The 22690-nt window shown below is 43.2% G+C and overlaps 1 protein-coding gene across 1 annotated transcript in view; it reads right to left on the bottom strand.

The window, feature by feature from the left end:
• Positions 1–16336, bottom strand: part of LOC307122483 (uncharacterized protein) — a gene marked incomplete at both ends in the record, with an annotated part of 98713 nt that extends 82377 nt beyond the window's left edge. The window contains 13 exons of the mRNA XM_079846462.1: positions 23–210; positions 287–469; positions 7155–7227; positions 7311–7458; positions 7528–7720; positions 7807–7964; positions 8038–8135; positions 8207–8394; positions 8471–8630; positions 15470–15617; positions 15687–15879; positions 15966–16123; positions 16197–16336. Of these exons, the coding sequence (XP_079702588.1) occupies positions 23–210; positions 287–469; positions 7155–7227; positions 7311–7458; positions 7528–7720; positions 7807–7964; positions 8038–8135; positions 8207–8394; positions 8471–8630; positions 15470–15617; positions 15687–15879; positions 15966–16123; positions 16197–16336 (2028 nt within the window). The remainder of the gene's footprint in view (positions 1–22; positions 211–286; positions 470–7154; positions 7228–7310; positions 7459–7527; positions 7721–7806; positions 7965–8037; positions 8136–8206; positions 8395–8470; positions 8631–15469; positions 15618–15686; positions 15880–15965; positions 16124–16196) is intronic.
• Between the last annotated feature and the right edge of the window lie 6354 nt (positions 16337–22690).

Here is a 22690-nt window from a genome sequence, read left to right as displayed (position 1 = left end):
AGAACCACAAGCAGCTACTCACCATCATGCTTGTGCCACATGCAGTGACAGGGAACTGGTATATAGCAAAGGAAGGTGTGGATCCCACAGGACTGCAAGGTGGGTCGTTTCCACCCAGGAGACGGACTGAATCCAGGCTCAAGCGAGGTAGTGTAACATCTCTTGCCACCACTACCACAAACTGACCATCTCTTATACACTGGACAGTCACTGGAACAAGGTACAAGAGCAGGTTATTACTGAGGAGTGGTTTAACATGAACACCTTTGCATTGACTCACTCTTACCTGCCTTCCCATAGAAACACTGCTGTCCGTTAAAGCAGCAGTTGATAGCTTCACACTCAGCACCACTGATACCAGGTGGGCCACATTGGATCTGCTCATAATCAGCTACAGCACATTTGTCAAGGGGCTCTGCCTGCGCCACTGGCTGCTTAGACTGAACCTGCTGATGAAACTGTTGACTAGCTTGTTGTTGAACCTGCTGAGGAAACTGTTGACTAGCTTGTTGTTGAACCTGCTGAGGAAACTGTTGACTAGCTTGTTGTTGAACCTGCTGAGGAAACTGTTGACTAGCTTGTTGTTGAACCTGCTGAGGAAACTGTTGACTAGCTTGTTGTTGAACCTTCTGAGGAAACTGTTGACTAGCTTGTTGTTGAACCTTCTGAGGAAACTGTTGACTAGCTTGTTGTTGAACCTTCTGAGGAAACTGTTGACTAGCTTGTTGTTGAACCTTCTGAGGAAACTGTTGACTAGCTTGTTGTTGAACCTTCTGAGGAAACTGTTGACTAGCTAGCTGTTGAACCTTCAGAGGAAACTGTTGACTAGCTTGTTGTTGAACCTTCAGAGGAAACTGTTGACTAGCTAGCTGTTGAACCTTCAGAGGAAACTGTTGACTAGCTTGTTGTTGAACCTTCAGAGGAAACTGTTGAACCTTCTGAGGAAACTGTTGACTAGCTTGTTGTTGAACCTTCTGAGGAAACTGTTGACTAGCTTGTTGTTGAACCTGCTGAGGAAACTGGGGCAAATTACTCCACTGTGGAACAGCATGACAAAAAGCACAAAACCACACACAAAGTGCCAGCGATTGAACAGCACACCAGCTTCCTGCCATTGTTCAACAGCTAGTCACACTGTTGAGATGATGCCCTTTGGTCTTTTTGTATTCTACAGATTTTGGCTAATTAACGATAATCCCTCCCTCTTCATGAACAGTCATGATTCTCCAGACTTGCCCAAATGGGAGCTTATGCTACCAGAAAATTCTCATCAAAATGATACGCATGTGATGTAGGCCTATATTGACTCCAATTAGTCAGATTTGTCATATTGAAGACAAATAAAAAGGTTCATGCTCAGGTTTGCTACTGGAGCTTGCCCAAAGTACTTTGGGTAGATGTTTGGTGCATTCCGCTTTGCTTGTAGACTAGCATTACTACTTTTACAATATCTTTATATGGCAGAAATAGTAAGAGTAGTCTGTAGTTCCAAATTTAGCAACACACTCACAAACCTCCCTAAGCACTTCCCCTCGGGGCAATCCCTGTCGCCAGTTTGAAGTGTTCCACAAGTGGACAAGAGAGGTTTATGTGGACAGACCCTCGACTCCTTAGACAGAGGGGACCAGTCTACTCATATATACTTTAATTACAAAATAAATGTAACTGTAATCAGTTACTTATGAAAATGTTAATTATTACAAAGGGGGTTACATCTGAATATTTTCTGTAAAAAGCTAGGATATGTTGAATAATATGAATTTGTTGCTTTGCCTGTGCAGGATGCCTCTTGCCATTTACAGTGTTTTTTTTTTATATACAATTGCTAGGACCCATTTCTCAATACTTAGGTCACTTTTTCAAAACTCTTCACACAGTTCTCCTAACAAACTTTCAGCTCGGCACAGCAGATCATTTCACATTCAAAATGCACCAAAACACAATTCTTTCCCCTAGCAAAGGTTTTCAACCAACACGCACACACTTTGTCAATCCCCAAACGGACGAGGCGTTTATACTTGACGCACTCGCCGTTGTACTATTCTGTGAAACGACAGAGGGCGACTCGGAGTAATTGTTCTATAAACCATCAGGAAACAGCAGTGAGAGAAGAATGTAGCTACACAGGTGACCATATTTATTTGAATAAACTTCACCAAAAACCACACTACAAAAGAATCGTGTAAAACTCAGTAAACCTTGATTGCTAATCATTAATACGGTGTATGCTTTCGATTTACCCCGAAAGAAAGTGAAATATGACAACCTGCCCCATAGGTGGGGCACATTAACATGACAGCTTGATGTTATCAGATACAATCAAATAAAACAACAAGACAAAATACAAATTAACTTTCAAATAAAATAATGGCATCATTAAAAATATACTAATTTCTTCTGAACATTGACTGTCATTCTTTCCTCAATAGAATAGCATAGTTCTAATAGGGGCACATTGTAACAGTTACAACATGCCCCACCTGTGCAACTGGGATTTAAACCCGTCTAGTGTCTTCTGCTGGTTAGAGCAGCATTAAAAGAACTCTCAACTTGGTCTTATTTTCAATAAACTTAAGAAATGTACGTCTGTTATGTTAAATGTTCAGTGAGAGCGTCCAAAGAATTATTAATTGGTGCAGTTTCTCTAAATAATGTTGATATGGCAACTAGTAAATACATTAGGTTTCATCATCCCGGCATGTGTGGAAAGTTAACCTGTTACAACTAGCCCCGCGTTTAAATTCCAGACGGAGAAAAATAATAACTTCTGTACCTCTGCAAGTCACATAGCATGCAGCCATAGGGTTTCAGACTAAATGGGACTTGCAAAGGTACAGTCAGTTCCACCACATTTGCAGAATAAGGCACTCTTTCCAGGTCAAAAGCAAAGTGACAAGTCAGATACAAGCAAGGATTGATGTCAGTTTTATTGAGAAACTTTCTTTTGCCCTTGAACAATTACAGGACCAAGTGTGGCCTTGCCTTCCCACTGAACACCTAGAGAGAAGAAAAAGAGCAAAGTTAGGAGCACTTAAAACATCAAAAGCAACCTTAAAGCAAGAGCTACCGACCTCCATAGGGAGAAGCAGCAATTCCACCATCAGGACCACATGTTGAGTCACAGCAACCACAAACTTGGTCATTTCCATCAGCAGCAAACCACCTGCAACAAGACAAAGCACTTTCAACATGAGCAAAGTCAGCTTTTTAAAAAAAGAATAAGTGCAACGTACCCATTGGCAAAGGAACAGGATTTGCGCTGAGCGTCACTGGGTGCAGAAGCAATAGTTGCCTTCAGAACACATGTTATGTAGATCTACAAGGGATGACAGACAAGTCAGAAAACCAAAGCAGATGGGAAGAGAAGTCGAATTAACTCGTGGTACATACAGAAGGACTGGTGCTCTCCTGGAACATGAATGCCTCCAGCTGGAACTGGATCTTGTCAACCTGGGACCGAGGCATGAAGCGGGAGCTGGAAGCTGTAGCCTTGGCATCCACAAAGCACCTGACGACAAAGTCACCACAAAGAGCAACTCATGAATGTTTAAAAAGAGCAAACAAAACAGTCCTATAGCATCAAGAGCCATGACCTTACCCATGATTCTCAATGAAGGAATATCTCGGAAGGGAGTTCACGTCAGGCACCTGAGTGGCCACACAGCTGTCCACAAACACACGCAGAGGCACATGATTGTACTGCTTCACAGATGCCTCGATGTTAATAACGCCACCCAGGAAATAGGAGTATGAAGGCCTCTGGTAGGACCAATCGTCTACAAAAGAGAAGGAACACCCTAGGAAGAGCCACATTTGCAAGGTCGAAGGTCCAAAGAAAGTGCACTTACCCAGCATGAGCTTCAGGGAGAACATCAAGACTTCTTCACCAACCTTGGTTGAGGCATAAGGGACCCATGTTGGCCTCAAGGCATCACTGCTTACATTGTGTAGCCTGTGGTTCATGAAAGTACCCATTAAATGGTCTCCCAGTTGCACAAGCAGTGAAAGTCACAGAGGTCACTTACCTTTGATAGTGGCATTGAACGCCAACAATTGCACCATCGGCCCGGGTAATCGGAGTACCTGCAAGAGCCTCAGGGGTGTAGGTAAGAGAGAAGGTGTAGACAAGCTCATCCTCATTCATCTGTAAGAGATTGTAGTTAAAACAAGACAGTTCCTCATGAAGGTGTAATCATTATTATGAATGAGAGAAAGTGCATTGTGCAATACGGTGGACAAACACTTCAAGCAGGAGAAAACAACTGCAGAGCTTAAAACATGCATTGGTATGAACGGGCCTTAAGAAATGTTTATGCCAGCTGCCCTGGCATTGCAAATACAACATACAACAGCAGTGTGAACTGACGGTCCTTGAAGAGGACTTTGGATATCCTCAATTTGAACAAACAACCGATTAAGATTTAGGAGTTCTTACCATCTGCACGCTGTTGCAGTCCTGTAATTCATACTCAAAGATGAGCACCCTAGACTCAGAGTCCTGACCAGCAACAGGACATCCACCTAAAGACAGACCAGTTGGCTGGATCAACTGACCATTGCTAAACAAGTCCTGCTGGACTTCTACAAGAACCCGGTTCTCTCCGCATTGAACCGCTACGCTGCTGGGAGTCACGGGTTGCCTCAACTGGAAGTCCACCGCCAACTCGCTCTGCACCTCGGGAACGACCGGATACCTCCAATCCAAAGGCTTCACTGGACCCTGCAACAGCTGCTTCTCCTGAAGGCCAAAAGGCTCCTGTGCAAGGCCTCTGGAGGCAGGACCCAAAGGACTCTGAAATGGAGAAGCCGCTTGCAAAGGATTCCAGAGCTCTGGAGCAGAAAAGGCAGGACTTCTGAAATCTGGATCTGATTTTTGCACCATGCTTCTTGGACTTTGACTGTGCATCAAACTTCCCCACGCATCAGGCAGATCAAACACAACAATCACAACCACCACTAACACACCTCTCAGAAGCTCCATCCTAGCAAACTTTGACACAAATGCCACAACACACACCAGTGCTTGGCTTTGCCATTTTGTACAGCTTTGAATGAAGGTGGCTCATCCCCTTTTAGTTGAATTGATTGCCTTTGATTCTCCTCTGGACCTGTAGAGTTTATATGCATCTCTGGGACCCACAGCTCTGCACAATTTGTATGTCTCTCTTATCTGACAAATTGAGGGGGACATTTACATGACACCATTTTCAAATGAAACTTTAAATGCATTGTGTTCATTTACACAACAACAGTGCTTTGTGGGCCTTAAAAATGCAAACTTTTAAAAACAGGGTTTCAAAGTTTTTGAAAATGAGACCATTATTGTCTCCATGTAAACTACAAAAACATGAATTTGTGAAAACTGTGACATCATGCGCATGCATATTGCGTGTTTAGTCTATAGGCACGTAGTGTTTCTTTGCAAAGTGTCATCGCCATCTACTGGATTCTCTGCAGAGATTCTCCTAGAGATTTAATCAGATCAAGATACGTCATATTTGCACAGTCTAATCTAAAGGCCTTGGTGATGTTTTCCCTGAAGGTCGTGTCAGTGGCGGCCTCACAAAGTTCGATGGTTCGCCATGACACAGGAAGCTGTTGTAAGTCGGGCATACAATGTCCGATCTGCCCCAAACTTCAGATGTTTGATAAGAGTCCTGGCCTGAAGACATCTACATATGAGTTTCAGAATTAGGCATGGCAAAATGGCTCGATAGCGCCACCTACAACATTTCAACGAAGTGCCCCTCCCGCTACGTTTCACGTACAGGTATGAAATTCGGTACACAGCCCAATACCTACAAAAAATCTCCTGCTACAAAATCAACGACACAGAGGGAAGATAGTGAGGGAAGGGCATGAAAAAGTGAATTGAAACACAGTCATTCATTTTTGTCCACTTGCCCTCAGCTTCTTATTCTTGAACATCAGCAGTTTATGCAACTGGCCACAGACCTACGTTTTGTCAAATTTTCCACCAAAATGTCTCTAGGAAAAATGTGTGATACAAAGAGCAAGAAGAGTTAACAGGACTAAGACTTAAGTTAATGATGGGACACTAAAATGGACAAATATAATAGTAGACCCCATTTTGAAATGTGTATTTCACAAACCTAATACACCAACAGTTAGCTCTTCAAACCAGTTAAATATAATTCAAATGGGATGCATTTCCTTGACAGCATGGATACTAGTCAAATTGCCTTCCACGTTCTGTTTTTAATGGTGCAGCAACAACAAGCACAGACAGTTAAACAAAGTAGCTTATTTTGTCCAAATCTACAGAAGCGACATGGTTTAGACCAGTTAATGTCACACTCTGGAAACGGTTTATAAAGACCCCTTTCATGAGTGAAGGTTAAAAGTCAAAAAAGTTTAAAACATTTTAGACCGCATTTACACCTGTATTTAGCATAGTCCACTTGTGATTGGACTGATAAACGCTTTAGTACCAGGTGTAAACAGGCCCTCAGACAGCAACTCAGGTGTGATACACCAGTTAAGGGACTAAACCAGCTTTTATTAAAGCACCAGTCTACTTTTCAATAAACATTGGGGCTAGCCTAAAGAAAAAAGGCTGGTCACAATTTGGGATTAAAAAGGACAATGCAGGTTGATACTGATTTCATTGCAGATGCAATGCTGTACTTGCATGACTTCGGGGGGCTTTCAAATAGCATTAGCAAAAAACAGAGGGACTTGGCATGCTTGAATATCAGTACAAGCAGTTATGTTAGTCCAGCCATAAAGCCACAAGTAGAGACCAAAACAGATTCCATTAAGAACAGGGACCCAGGTTAGCAACTGGAACTTGGCAAATAGGTCAGGTTTGGGCAGAAACTTGGCTTGTTTAGTTCAAGTCAAGCATAACCTTGAAGCAAAAAAAGGGAACTCTGGTTTAGTAGTGTAGCCCAATAAATCAAACTGAGAACAGTCATGAAAGATCAATACCAAAGAGACAGTTGAGTTAAGAAGTTTATTAAAACTACTAAAGTCACATGACCAGGTTAACTTCTCCACTAGACACCACAGTTTGCCCACTAGAGATGGTCTTGACGTTAGCATCTCTTCCTGGAAAAGAAGTGGTAGAATCGTGAGGCATTTAAAAACCAAATTCTCATGGTTCCTGAAGTCAGTTTACAACAAGCACTCACTTTTCCTAGTGCAGCTTTGCTCACAGGAGCCAGAAGAGGGATGGCACACTGCTGTACTACAGTGGATGAAGATCTAACAGAGGGGGGAAAGGGATAAGCCACGGAAAGAAAAACAACACCTAATATTAAGGATTCAGGTAAGGCTGCAGAGCATACGGTTTCCTGTAGAGGAGCCAGTGATGCTGGATCCACAAATGTGAACATCTTCACAACAAAGCGCTTGTAGTGGGTTGGGAACTGAAGACCAGAAGATCCAGCCACCGGAACCAATGAGGTCAGGTAACGGTCATCCTGGTAAGGGCATCTGAAAGGTAAAGAGGCAGTCAGAAGTGCCTTACAGCACACTAGATGGATAAAGACTGGCCTTACTCACCCATCGACCAGAAGGTCCCACTGGGGTAGACTGAGTGGACTGGGGGTTGATGTCGCCCAGCAACGTCCCAGCATTAGGACAATGTTGGGGTCGGTCCTCTCCAAAATGCGCACCTCAACATACACAGGCTCCCGCAGGACTTTTGTGACGGGATAATCAGCATCACCGTAGTAGGACGTGTATGCCTCATCCCCTGAGGAAGAAAACCAGCGTTTAACCAGAAACTGCTGCAACCTGGAGTTTTAGAAAATACTTATGCATACTTGGACAGACACTTACCTTCTGCACAGCCTTTGGTGACACATTGACCATTTGCCAGTCTAAGCTCCACCCTGAGGGGTCCAGAAGCCGCTACTGGTGGAGGTGCAGGAACAGTGTTGACCTCCACAACCAGAGCTTCCACAGAAGTAGCAGAGTACCTACACTGGAAGAGAAGCCTAGACAACAAATAGTGAGCTTGTAGCCTTTGTCAAGGATTCATATTTTTTCTAAATAAAATAAAATGCCTACTCAAAATGGCTGTCCCTTGTGATGGAACCAAGTGGTCCGACACCCACTTCATACGAGGAGGTCATTCGGTTTTCATACACCACATATCCACCGTCCTCCTGCAAATAGTAACTGTTGGCATCCAGGCCATTCCAAGCCATGCAGAACAGAACCACAAGCAGCTACTCACCATCATGCTTGTGCCACATGCAGTGACAGGGAACTGGTATATAGCAAAGGAAGGTGTGGATCCCACAGGACTGCAAGGTGGGTCGTTTCCACCCAGGAGACGGACTGAATCCAGGCTCAAGCGAGGTAGTGTAACATCTCTTGCCACCACTACCACAAACTGACCATCTCTTATACACTGGACAGTCACTGGAACAAGGTACAAGAGCAGGTTATTACTGAGGAGTGGTTTAACATGAACACCTTTGCATTGACTCACTCTTACCTGCCTTCCCATAGAAACACTGCTGTCCGTTAAAGCAGCAGTTGATAGCTTCACACTCAGCACCACTGATACCAGGTGGGCCACATTGGATCTGCTCATAATCAGCTACAGCACATTTGTCAAGGGGCTCTGCCTGCGCCACTGGCTGCTTAGACTGAACCTGCTGATGAAACTGTTGACTAGCTTGTTGTTGAACCTGCTGAGGAAACTGTTGACTAGCTTGTTGTTGAACCTGCTGAGGAAACTGTTGACTAGCTTGTTGTTGAACCTGCTGAGGAAACTGTTGACTAGCTTGTTGTTGAACCTGCTGAGGAAACTGTTGACTAGCTTGTTGTTGAACCTTCTGAGGAAACTGTTGACTAGCTTGTTGTTGAACCTTCTGAGGAAACTGTTGACTAGCTTGTTGTTGAACCTTCTGAGGAAACTGTTGACTAGCTTGTTGTTGAACCTTCTGAGGAAACTGTTGACTAGCTAGCTGTTGAACCTTCAGAGGAAACTGTTGACTAGCTTGTTGTTGAACCTTCAGAGGAAACTGTTGACTAGCTAGCTGTTGAACCTTCAGAGGAAACTGTTGACTAGCTTGTTGTTGAACCTTCAGAGGAAACTGTTGAACCTTCTGAGGAAACTGTTGACTAGCTTGTTGTTGAACCTTCTGAGGAAACTGTTGACTAGCTTGTTGTTGAACCTGCTGAGGAAACTGGGGCAAATTACTCCACTGTGGAACAGCATGACAAAAAGCACAAAACCACACACAAAGTGCCAGCGATTGAACAGCACACCAGCTTCCTGCCATTGTTCAACAGCTAGTCACACTGTTGAGATGATGCCCTTTGGTCTTTTTGTATTCTACAGATTTTGGCTAATTAACGATAATCCCTCCCTCTTCATGAACAGTCATGATTCTCCAGACTTGCCCAAATGGGAGCTTATGCTACCAGAAAATTCTCATCAAAATGATACGCATGTGATGTAGGCCTATATTGACTCCAATTAGTCAGATTTGTCATATTGAAGACAAATAAAAAGGTTCATGCTCAGGTTTGCTACTGGAGCTTGCCCAAAGTACTTTGGGTAGATGTTTGGTGCATTCCGCTTTGCTTGTAGACTAGCATTACTACTTTTACAATATCTTTATATGGCAGAAATAGTAAGAGTAGTCTGTAGTTCCAAATTTAGCAACACACTCACAAACCTCCCTAAGCACTTCCCCTCGGGGCAATCCCTGTCGCCAGTTTGAAGTGTTCCACAAGTGGACAAGAGAGGTTTATGTGGACAGACCCTCGACTCCTTAGACAGAGGGGACCAGTCTACTCATATATACTTTAATTACAAAATAAATGTAACTGTAATCAGTTACTTATGAAAATGTTAATTATTACAAAGGGGGTTACATCTGAATATTTTCTGTAAAAAGCTAGGATATGTTGAATAATATGAATTTGTTGCTTTGCCTGTGCAGGATGCCTCTTGCCATTTACAGTGTTTTTTTTTTATATACAATTGCTAGGACCCATTTCTCAATACTTAGGTCACTTTTTCAAAACTCTTCACACAGTTCTCCTAACAAACTTTCAGCTCGGCACAGCAGATCATTTCACATTCAAAATGCACTAAAACTACCAAAACACAATTCTTTCCCCTAGCAAAGGTTTTCAACCAACACGCACACACTTTGTCAATCCCCAAACGGACGAGGCGTTTATACTTGACGCACTCGCCGTTGTACTATTCTGTGAAACGACAGAGGGCGACTCGGAGTAATTGTTCTATAAACCATCAGGAAACAGCAGTGAGAGAAGAATGTAGCTACACAGGTGACCATATTTATTTGAATAAACTTCACCAAAAACCACACTACAAAAGAATCGTGTAAAACTCAGTAAACCTTGATTGCTAATCATTAATACGGTGTATGCTTTCGATTTACCCCGAAAGAAAGTGAAATATGACAACCTGCCCCATAGGTGGGGCACATTAACATGACAGCTTGATGTTATCAGATACAATCAAATAAAACAACAAGACAAAATACAAATTAACTTTCAAATAAAATAATGGCATCATTAAAAATATACTAATTTCTTCTGAACATTGACTGTCATTCTTTCCTCAATAGAATAGCATAGTTCTAATAGGGGCACATTGTAACAGTTACAACATGCCCCACCTGTGCAACTGGGATTTAAACCCGTCTAGTGTCTTCTGCTGGTTAGAGCAGCATTAAAAGAACTCTCAACTTGGTCTTATTTTCAATAAACTTAAGAAATGTACGTCTGTTATGTTAAATGTTCAGTGAGAGCGTCCAAAGAATTATTAATTGGTGCAGTTTCTCTAAATAATGTTGATATGGCAACTAGTAAATACATTAGGTTTCATCATCCCGGCATGTGTGGAAAGTTAACCTGTTACAACTAGCCCCGCGTTTAAATTCCAGACGGAGAAAAATAATAACTTCTGTACCTCTGCAAGTCACATAGCATGCAGCCATAGGGTTTCAGACTAAATGGGACTTGCAAAGGTACAGTCAGTTCCACCACATTTGCAGAATAAGGCACTCTTTCCAGGTCAAAAGCAAAGTGACAAGTCAGATACAAGCAAGGATTGATGTCAGTTTTATTGAGAAACTTTCTTTTGCCCTTGAACAATTACAGGACCAAGTGTGGCCTTGCCTTCCCACTGAACACCTAGAGAGAAGAAAAAGAGCAAAGTTAGGAGCACTTAAAACATCAAAAGCAACCTTAAAGCAAGAGCTACCGACCTCCATAGGGAGAAGCAGCAATTCCACCATCAGGACCACATGTTGAGTCACAGCAACCACAAACTTGGTCATTTCCATCAGCAGCAAACCACCTGCAACAAGACAAAGCACTTTCAACATGAGCAAAGTCAGCTTTTTAAAAAAAGAATAAGTGCAACGTACCCATTGGCAAAGGAACAGGATTTGCGCTGAGCGTCACTGGGTGCAGAAGCAATAGTTGCCTTCAGAACACATGTTATGTAGATCTACAAGGGATGACAGACAAGTCAGAAAACCAAAGCAGATGGGAAGAGAAGTCGAATTAACTCTTGTGGTACATACAGAAGGACTGGTGCTCTCCTGGAACATGAATGCCTCCAGCTGGAACTGGATCTTGTCAACCTGGGACCGAGGCATGAAGCGGGAGCTGGAAGCTGTAGCCTTGGCATCCACAAAGCACCTGACGACAAAGTCACCACAAAGAGCAACTCATGAATGTTTAAAAAGAGCAAACAAAACAGTCCTATAGCATCAAGAGCCATGACCTTACCCATGATTCTCAATGAAGGAATATCTCGGAAGGGAGTTCACGTCAGGCACCTGAGTGGCCACACAGCTGTCCACAAACACACGCAGAGGCACATGATTGTACTGCTTCACAGATGCCTCGATGTTAATAACGCCACCCAGGAAATAGGAGTATGAAGGCCTCTGGTAGGACCAATCGTCTACAAAAGAGAAGGAACACCCTAGGAAGAGCCACATTTGCAAGGTCGAAGGTCCAAAGAAAGTGCACTTACCCAGCATGAGCTTCAGGGAGAACATCAAGACTTCTTCACCAACCTTGGTTGAGGCATAAGGGACCCATGTTGGCCTCAAGGCATCACTGCTTACATTGTGTAGCCTGTGGTTCATGAAAGTACCCATTAAATGGTCTCCCAGTTGCACAAGCAGTGAAAGTCACAGAGGTCACTTACCTTTGATAGTGGCATTGAACGCCAACAATTGCACCATCGGCCCGGGTAATCGGAGTACCTGCAAGAGCCTCAGGGGTGTAGGTAAGAGAGAAGGTGTAGACAAGCTCATCCTCATTCATCTGTAAGAGATTGTAGTTAAAACAAGACAGTTCCTCATGAAGGTGTAATCATTATTATGAATGAGAGAAAGTGCATTGTGCAATACGGTGGACAAACACTTCAAGCAGGAGAAAACAACTGCAGAGCTTAAAACATGCATTGGTATGAACGGGCCTTAAGAAATGTTTATGCCAGCTGCCCTGGCATTGCAAATACAACATACAACAGCAGTGTGAACTGACGGTCCTTGAAGAGGACTTTGGATATCCTCAATTTGAACAAACAACCGATTAAGATTTAGGAGTTCTTACCATCTGCACGCTGTTGCAGTCCTGTAATTCATACTCAAAGATGAGCACCCTAGACTCAGAGTCCTGACCAGCAACAGGACATCCACCTAAAGACAGACCAGTTGGCTGGATCAACTGACCATTGCTAAACAAGTCCTGCTGGACTTCTACAAGAACCCGGTTCTCTCCGCATTGAACCGCTACGCTGCTGGGAGTCACGGGTTGCCTCAACTGGAAGTCCACCGCCAACTCGCTCTGCACCTCGGGAACGACCGGATACCTCCAATCCAAAGGCTTCACTGGACCCTGCAACAGCTGCTTCTCCTGAAGGCCAAAAGGCTCCTGTGCAAGGCCTCTGGAGGCAGGACCCAAAGGACTCTGAAATGGAGAAGCCGCTTGCAAAGGATTCCAGAGCTCTGGAGCAGAAAAGGCAGGACTTCTGAAATCTGGATCTGATTTTTGCACCATGCTTCTTGGACTTTGACTGTGCATCAAACTTCCCCACGCATCAGGCAGATCAAACACAACAATCACAACCACCACTAACACACCTCTCAGAAGCTCCATCCTAGCAAACTTTGACACAAATGCCACAACACACACCAGTGCTTGGCTTTGCCATTTTGTACAGCTTTGAATGAAGGTGGCTCATCCCCTTTTAGTTGAATTGATTGCCTTTGATTCTCCTCTGGACCTGTAGAGTTTATATGCATCTCTGGGACCCACAGCTCTGCACAATTTGTATGTCTCTCTTATCTGACAAATTGAGGGGGACATTTACATGACACCATTTTCAAATGAAACTTTAAATGCATTGTGTTCATTTACACAACAACAGTGCTTTGTGGGCCTTAAAAATGCAAACTTTTAAAAACAGGGTTTCAAAGTTTTTGAAAATGAGACCATTATTGTCTCCATGTAAACTACAAAAACATGAATTTGTGAAAACTGTGACATCATGCGCATGCATATTGCGTGTTTAGTCTATAGGCACGTAGTGTTTCTTTGCAAAGTGTCATCGCCATCTACTGGATTCTCTGCAGAGATTCTCCTAGAGATTTAATCAGATCAAGATACGTCATATTTGCACAGTCTAATCTAAAGGCCTTGGTGATGTTTTCCCTGAAGGTCGTGTCAGTGGCGGCCTCACAAAGTTCGATGGTTCGCCATGACACAGGAAGCTGTTGTAAGTCGGGCATACAATGTCCGATCTGCCCCAAACTTCAGATGTTTGATAAGAGTCCTGGCCTGAAGACATCTACATATGAGTTTCAGAATTAGGCATGGCAAAATGGCTCGATAGCGCCACCTACAACATTTCAACGAAGTGCCCCTCCCGCTACGTTTCACGTACAGGTATGAAATTCGGTACACAGCCCAATACCTACAAAAAATCTCCTGCTACAAAATCAACGACACAGAGGGAAGATAGTGAGGGAAGGGCATGAAAAAGTGAATTGAAACACAGTCATTCATTTTTGTCCACTTGCCCTCAGCTTCTTATTCTTGAACATCAGCAGTTTATGCAACTGGCCACAGACCTACGTTTTGTCAAATTTTCCACCAAAATGTCTCTAGGAAAAATGTGTGATACAAAGAGCAAGAAGAGTTAACAGGACTAAGACTTAAGTTAATGATGGGACACTAAAATGGACAAATATAATAGTAGACCCCATTTTGAAATGTGTATTTCACAAACCTAATACACCAACAGTTAGCTCTTCAAACCAGTTAAATATAATTCAAATGGGATGCATTTCCTTGACAGCATGGATACTAGTCAAATTGCCTTCCACGTTCTGTTTTTAATGGTGCAGCAACAACAAGCACAGACAGTTAAACAAAGTAGCTTATTTTGTCCAAATCTACAGAAGCGACATGGTTTAGACCAGTTAATGTCACACTCTGGAAACGGTTTATAAAGACCCCTTTCATGAGTGAAGGTTAAAAGTCAAAAAAGTTTAAAACATTTTAGACCGCATTTACACCTGTATTTAGCATAGTCCACTTGTGATTGGACTGATAAACGCTTTAGTACCAGGTGTAAACAGGCCCTCAGACAGCAACTCAGGTGTGATACACCAGTTAAGGGACTAAACCAGCTTTTATTAAAGCACCAGTCTACTTTTCAATAAACATTGGGGCTAGCCTAAAGAAAAAAGGCTGGTCACAATTTGGGATTAAAAAGGACAATGCAGGTTGATACTGATTTCATTGCAGATGCAATGCTGTACTTGCATGACTTCGGGGGGCTTTCAAATAGCATTAGCAAAAAACAGAGGGACTTGGCATGCTTGAATATCAGTACAAGCAGTTATGTTAGTCCAGCCATAAAGCCACAAGTAGAGACCAAAACAGATTCCATTAAGAACAGGGACCCAGGTTAGCAACTGGAACTTGGCAAATAGGTCAGGTTTGGGCAGAAACTTGGCTTGTTTAGTTCAAGTCAAGCATAACCTTGAAGCAAAAAAAGGGAACTCTGGTTTAGTAGTGTAGCCCAATAAATCAAACTGAGAACAGTCATGAAAGATCAATACCAAAGAGACAGTTGAGTTAAGAAGTTTATTAAAACTACTAAAGTCACATGACCAGGTTAACTTCTCCACTAGACACCACAGTTTGCCCACTAGAGATGGTCTTGACGTTAGCATCTCTTCCTGGAAAAGAAGTGGTAGAATCGTGAGGCATTTAAAAACCAAATTCTCATGGTTCCTGAAGTCAGTTTACAACAAGCACTCACTTTTCCTAGTGCAGCTTTGCTCACAGGAGCCAGAAGAGGGATGGCACACTGCTGTACTACAGTGGATGAAGATCTAACAGAGGGGGGAAAGGGATAAGCCACGGAAAGAAAAACAACACCTAATATTAAGGATTCAGGTAAGGCTGCAGAGCATACGGTTTCCTGTAGAGGAGCCAGTGATGCTGGATCCACAAATGTGAACATCTTCACAACAAAGCGCTTGTAGTGGGTTGGGAACTGAAGACCAGAAGATCCAGCCACCGGAACCAATGAGGTCAGGTAACGGTCATCCTGGTAAGGGCATCTGAAAGGTAAAGAGGCAGTCAGAAGTGCCTTACAGCACACTAGATGGATAAAGACTGGCCTTACTCACCCATCGACCAGAAGGTCCCACTGGGGTAGACTGAGTGGACTGGGGGTTGATGTCGCCCAGCAACGTCCCAGCATTAGGACAATGTTGGGGTCGGTCCTCTCCAAAATGCGCACCTCAACATACACAGGCTCCCGCAGGACTTTTGTGACGGGATAATCAGCATCACCGTAGTAGGACGTGTATGCCTCATCCCCTGAGGAAGAAAACCAGCGTTTAACCAGAAACTGCTGCAACCTGGAGTTTTAGAAAATACTTATGCATACTTGGACAGACACTTACCTTCTGCACAGCCTTTGGTGACACATTGACCATTTGCCAGTCTAAGCTCCACCCTGAGGGGTCCAGAAGCCGCTACTGGTGGAGGTGCAGGAACAGTGTTGACCTCCACAACCAGAGCTTCCACAGAAGTAGCAGAGTACCTACACTGGAAGAGAAGCCTAGACAACAAATAGTGAGCTTGTAGCCTTTGTCAAGGATTCATATTTTTTCTAAATAAAATAAAATGCCTACTCAAAATGGCTGTCCCTTGTGATGGAACCAAGTGGTCCGACACCCACTTCATACGAGGAGGTCATTCGGTTTTCATACACCACATATCCACCGTCCTCCTGCAAATAGTAACTGTTGGCATCCAGGCCATTCCAAGCCATGCAGAACAGAACCACAAGCAGCTACTCACCATCATGCTTGTGCCACATGCAGTGACAGGGAACTGGTATATAGCAAAGGAAGGTGTGGATCCCACAGGACTGCAAGGTGGGTCGTTTCCACCCAGGAGACGGACTGAATCCAGGCTCAAGCGAGGTAGTGTAACATCTCTTGCCACCACTACCACAAACTGACCATCTCTTATACACTGGACAGTCACTGGAACAAGGTACAAGAGCAGGTTATTACTGAGGAGTGGTTTAACATGAACACCTTTGCATTGACTCACTCTTACCTGCCTTCCCATAGAAACACTGCTGTCCGTTAAAGCAGCAGTTGATAGCTTCACACTCAGCACCACTGATACCAGGTGGGCCACATTGGATCTGCTCATAATCAGCTACAGCACATTTGTCAAGGGGCTCTGCCTGCGCCACTGGCTGCTTAGACTGAACCTGCTGATGAAACTGTTGACTAGCTTGTTGTTGAACCTGCTGAGGAAACTGTTGACTAGCTTGTTGTTGAACCTGCTGAGGAAACTGTTGACTAGCTTGTTGTTGAACCTGCTGAGGAAACTGTTGACTAGCTTGTTGTTGAACCTGCTGAGGAAACTGTTGACTAGCTTGTTGTTGAACCTGCTGAGGAAACTGTTGACTAGCTTGTTGTTGAACCTTCTGAGGAAACTGTTGACTAGCTTGTTGTTGAACCTTCTGAGGAAACTGTTGACTAGCTTGTTGTTGAACCTTCTGAGGAAACTGTTGACTAGCTTGTTGTTGAACCTTCTGAGGAAACTGTTGACTAGCTAGCTGTTGAACCTTCAGAGGAAACTGTTGACTAGCTTGTTGTTGAACCTTCAGAGGAAACTGTTGACTAGCTTGTTGTTGAACCTTCAGAGGAAACTGTTGACTAGCTTGTTGTTGAACCTTCTGAGGAAACTGTTGACTAGCTTGTTGTTGAACCTGCTGAGGAAACTGGGGCAAATTACTCCACTGTGGAACAGCATGACAAAAAGCACAAAACCACACACAAAGTGCCAGCGATTGAACAGCACACCAGCTTCCTGCCATTGTTCAACAGCTAGTCACACTGTTGAGATGATGCCCTTTGGTCTTTTTGTATTCTACAGATTTTGGCTAATTAACGATAATCCCTCCCTCTTCATGAACAGTCATGATTCTCCAGACTTGCCCAAATGGGAGCTTATGCTACCAGAAAATTCTCATCAAAATGATACGCATGTGATGTAGGCCTATATTGACTCCAATTAGTCAGATTTGTCATATTGAAGACAAATAAAAAGGTTCATGCTCAGGTTTGCTACTGGAGCTTGCCCAAAGTACTTTGGGTAGATGTTTGGTGCATTCCGCTTTGCTTGTAGACTAGCATTACTACTTTTACAATATCTTTATATGGCAGAAATAGTAAGAGTAGTCTGTAGTTCCAAATTTAGCAACACACTCACAAACCTCCCTAAGCACTTCCCCTCGGGGCAATCCCTGTCGCCAGTTTGAAGTGTTCCACAAGTGGACAAGAGAGGTTTATGTGGACAGACCCTCGACTCCTTAGACAGAGGGGACCAGTCTACTCATATATACTTTAATTACAAAATAAATGTAACTGTAATCAGTTACTTATGAAAATGTTAATTATTACAAAGGGGGTTACATCTGAATATTTTCTGTAAAAAGCTAGGATATGTTGAATAATATGAATTTGTTGCTTTGCCTGTGCAGGATGCCTCTTGCCATTTACAGTGTTTTTTTTTTATATACAATTGCTAGGACCCATTTCTCAATACTTAGGTCACTTTTTCAAAACTCTTCACACAGTTCTCCTAACAAACTTTCAGCTCGGCACAGCAGATCATTTCACATTCAAAATGCACTAAAACTACCAAAACACAATTCTTTCCCCTAGCAAAGGTTTTCAACCAACACGCACACACTTTGTCAATCCCCAAACGGACGAGGCGTTTATACTTGACGCACTCGCCGTTGTACTATTCTGTGAAACGACAGAGGGCGACTCGGAGTAATTGTTCTATAAACCATCAGGAAACAGCAGTGAGAGAAGAATGTAGCTACACAGGTGACCATATTTATTTGAATAAACTTCACCAAAAACCACACTACAAAAGAATCGTGTAAAACTCAGTAAACCTTGATTGCTAATCATTAATACGGTGTATGCTTTCGATTTACCCCGAAAGAAAGTGAAATATGACAACCTGCCCCATAGGTGGGGCACATTAACATGACAGCTTGATGTTATCAGATACAATCAAATAAAACAACAAGACAAAATACAAATTAACTTTCAAATAAAATAATGGCATCATTAAAAATATACTAATTTCTTCTGAACATTGACTGTCATTCTTTCCTCAATAGAATAGCATAGTTCTAATAGGGGCACATTGTAACAGTTACAACATGCCCCACCTGTGCAACTGGGATTTAAACCCGTCTAGTGTCTTCTGCTGGTTAGAGCAGCATTAAAAGAACTCTCAACTTGGTCTTATTTTCAATAAACTTAAGAAATGTACGTCTGTTATGTTAAATGTTCAGTGAGAGCGTCCAAAGAATTATTAATTGGTGCAGTTTCTCTAAATAATGTTGATATGGCAACTAGTAAATACATTAGGTTTCATCATCCCGGCATGTGTGGAAAGTTAACCTGTTACAACTAGCCCCGCGTTTAAATTCCAGACGGAGAAAAATAATAACTTCTGTACCTCTGCAAGTCACATAGCATGCAGCCATAGGGTTTCAGACTAAATGGGACTTGCAAAGGTACAGTCAGTTCCACCACATTTGCAGAATAAGGCACTCTTTCCAGGTCAAAAGCAAAGTGACAAGTCAGATACAAGCAAGGATTGATGTCAGTTTTATTGAGAAACTTTCTTTTGCCCTTGAACAATTACAGGACCAAGTGTGGCCTTGCCTTCCCACTGAACACCTAGAGAGAAGAAAAAGAGCAAAGTTAGGAGCACTTAAAACATCAAAAGCAACCTTAAAGCAAGAGCTACCGACCTCCATAGGGAGAAGCAGCAATTCCACCATCAGGACCACATGTTGAGTCACAGCAACCACAAACTTGGTCATTTCCATCAGCAGCAAACCACCTGCAACAAGACAAAGCACTTTCAACATGAGCAAAGTCAGCTTTTTAAAAAAAGAATAAGTGCAACGTACCCATTGGCAAAGGAACAGGATTTGCGCTGAGCGTCACTGGGTGCAGAAGCAATAGTTGCCTTCAGAACACATGTTATGTAGATCTACAAGGGATGACAGACAAGTCAGAAAACCAAAGCAGATGGGAAGAGAAGTCGAATTAACTCTTGTGGTACATACAGAAGGACTGGTGCTCTCCTGGAACATGAATGCCTCCAGCTGGAACTGGATCTTGTCAACCTGGGACCGAGGCATGAAGCGGGAGCTGGAAGCTGTAGCCTTGGCATCCACAAAGCACCTGACGACAAAGTCACCACAAAGAGCAACTCATGAATGTTTAAAAAGAGCAAACAAAACAGTCCTATAGCATCAAGAGCCATGACCTTACCCATGATTCTCAATGAAGGAATATCTCGGAAGGGAGTTCACGTCAGGCACCTGAGTGGCCACACAGCTGTCCACAAACACACGCAGAGGCACATGATTGTACTGCTTCACAGATGCCTCGATGTTAATAACGCCACCCAGGAAATAGGAGTATGAAGGCCTCTGGTAGGACCAATCGTCTACAAAAGAGAAGGAACACCCTAGGAAGAGCCACATTTGCAAGGTCGAAGGTCCAAAGAAAGTGCACTTACCCAGCATGAGCTTCAGGGAGAACATCAAGACTTCTTCACCAACCTTGGTTGAGGCATAAGGGACCCATGTTGGCCTCAAGGCATCACTGCTTACATTGTGTAGCCTGTGGTTCATGAAAGTACCCATTAAATGGTCTCCCAGTTGCACAAGCAGTGAAAGTCACAGAGGTCACTTACCTTTGATAGTGGCATTGAACGCCAACAATTGCACCATCGGCCCGGGTAATCGGAGTACCTGCAAGAGCCTCAGGGGTGTAGGTAAGAGAGAAGGTGTAGACAAGCTCATCCTCATTCATCTGTAAGAGATTGTAGTTAAAACAAGACAGTTCCTCATGAAGGTGTAATCATTATTATGAATGAGAGAAAGTGCATTGTGCAATACGGTGGACAAACACTTCAAGCAGGAGAAAACAACTGCAGAGCTTAAAACATGCATTGGTATGAACGGGCCTTAAGAAATGTTTATGCCAGCTGCCCTGGCATTGCAAATACAACATACAACAGCAGTGTGAACTGACGGTCCTTGAAGAGGACTTTGGATATCCTCAATTTGAACAAACAACCGATTAAGATTTAGGAGTTCTTACCATCTGCACGCTGTTGCAGTCCTGTAATTCATACTCAAAGATGAGCACCCTAGACTCAGAGTCCTGACCAGCAACAGGACATCCACCTAAAGACAGACCAGTTGGCTGGATCAACTGACCATTGCTAAACAAGTCCTGCTGGACTTCTACAAGAACCCGGTTCTCTCCGCATTGAACCGCTACGCTGCTGGGAGTCACGGGTTGCCTCAACTGGAAGTCCACCGCCAACTCGCTCTGCACCTCGGGAACGACCGGATACCTCCAATCCAAAGGCTTCACTGGACCCTGCAACAGCTGCTTCTCCTGAAGGCCAAAAGGCTCCTGTGCAAGGCCTCTGGAGGCAGGACCCAAAGGACTCTGAAATGGAGAAGCCGCTTGCAAAGGATTCCAGAGCTCTGGAGCAGAAAAGGCAGGACTTCTGAAATCTGGATCTGATTTTTGCACCATGCTTCTTGGACTTTGACTGTGCATCAAACTTCCCCACGCATCAGGCAGATCAAACACAACAATCACAACCACCACTAACACACCTCTCAGAAGCTCCATCCTAGCAAACTTTGACACAAATGCCACAACACACACCAGTGCTTGGCTTTGCCATTTTGTACAGCTTTGAATGAAGGTGGCTCATCCCCTTTTAGTTGAATTGATTGCCTTTGATTCTCCTCTGGACCTGTAGAGTTTATATGCATCTCTGGGACCCACAGCTCTGCACAATTTGTATGTCTCTCTTATCTGACAAATTGAGGGGGACATTTACATGACACCATTTTCAAATGAAACTTTAAATGCATTGTGTTCATTTACACAACAACAGTGCTTTGTGGGCCTTAAAAATGCAAACTTTTAAAAACAGGGTTTCAAAGTTTTTGAAAATGAGACCATTATTGTCTCCATGTAAACTACAAAAACATGAATTTGTGAAAACTGTGACATCATGCGCATGCATATTGCGTGTTTAGTCTATAGGCACGTAGTGTTTCTTTGCAAAGTGTCATCGCCATCTACTGGATTCTCTGCAGAGATTCTCCTAGAGATTTAATCAGATCAAGATACGTCATATTTGCACAGTCTAATCTAAAGGCCTTGGTGATGTTTTCCCTGAAGGTCGTGTCAGTGGCGGCCTCACAAAGTTCGATGGTTCGCCATGACACAGGAAGCTGTTGTAAGTCGGGCATACAATGTCCGATCTGCCCCAAACTTCAGATGTTTGATAAGAGTCCTGGCCTGAAGACATCTACATATGAGTTTCAGAATTAGGCATGGCAAAATGGCTCGATAGCGCCACCTACAACATTTCAACGAAGTGCCCCTCCCGCTACGTTTCACGTACAGGTATGAAATTCGGTACACAGCCCAATACCTACAAAAAATCTCCTGCTACAAAATCAACGACACAGAGGGAAGATAGTGAGGGAAGGGCATGAAAAAGTGAATTGAAACACAGTCATTCATTTTTGTCCACTTGCCCTCAGCTTCTTATTCTTGAACATCAGCAGTTTATGCAACTGGCCACAGACCTACGTTTTGTCAAATTTTCCACCAAAATGTCTCTAGGAAAAATGTGTGATACAAAGAGCAAGAAGAGTTAACAGGACTAAGACTTAAGTTAATGATGGGACACTAAAATGGACAAATATAATAGTAGACCCCATTTTGAAATGTGTATTTCACAAACCTAATACACCAACAGTTAGCTCTTCAAACCAGTTAAATATAATTCAAATGGGATGCATTTCCTTGACAGCATGGATACTAGTCAAATTGCCTTCCACGTTCTGTTTTTAATGGTGCAGCAACAACAAGCACAGACAGTTAAACAAAGTAGCTTATTTTGTCCAAATCTACAGAAGCGACATGGTTTAGACCAGTTAATGTCACACTCTGGAAACGGTTTATAAAGACCCCTTTCATGAGTGAAGGTTAAAAGTCAAAAAAGTTTAAAACATTTTAGACCG

This window comes from Gobio gobio (assembly GCF_949357685.1).
Source record: "Gobio gobio genome assembly, contig: scaffold_121, whole genome shotgun sequence".
In the NCBI taxonomy this organism is placed as follows: domain Eukaryota; kingdom Metazoa; phylum Chordata; class Actinopteri; order Cypriniformes; family Gobionidae; genus Gobio; species Gobio gobio.
Note: the sequence above shows the minus strand (reverse complement) of the source record. Positions and strands in the feature narration are given on the sequence as shown.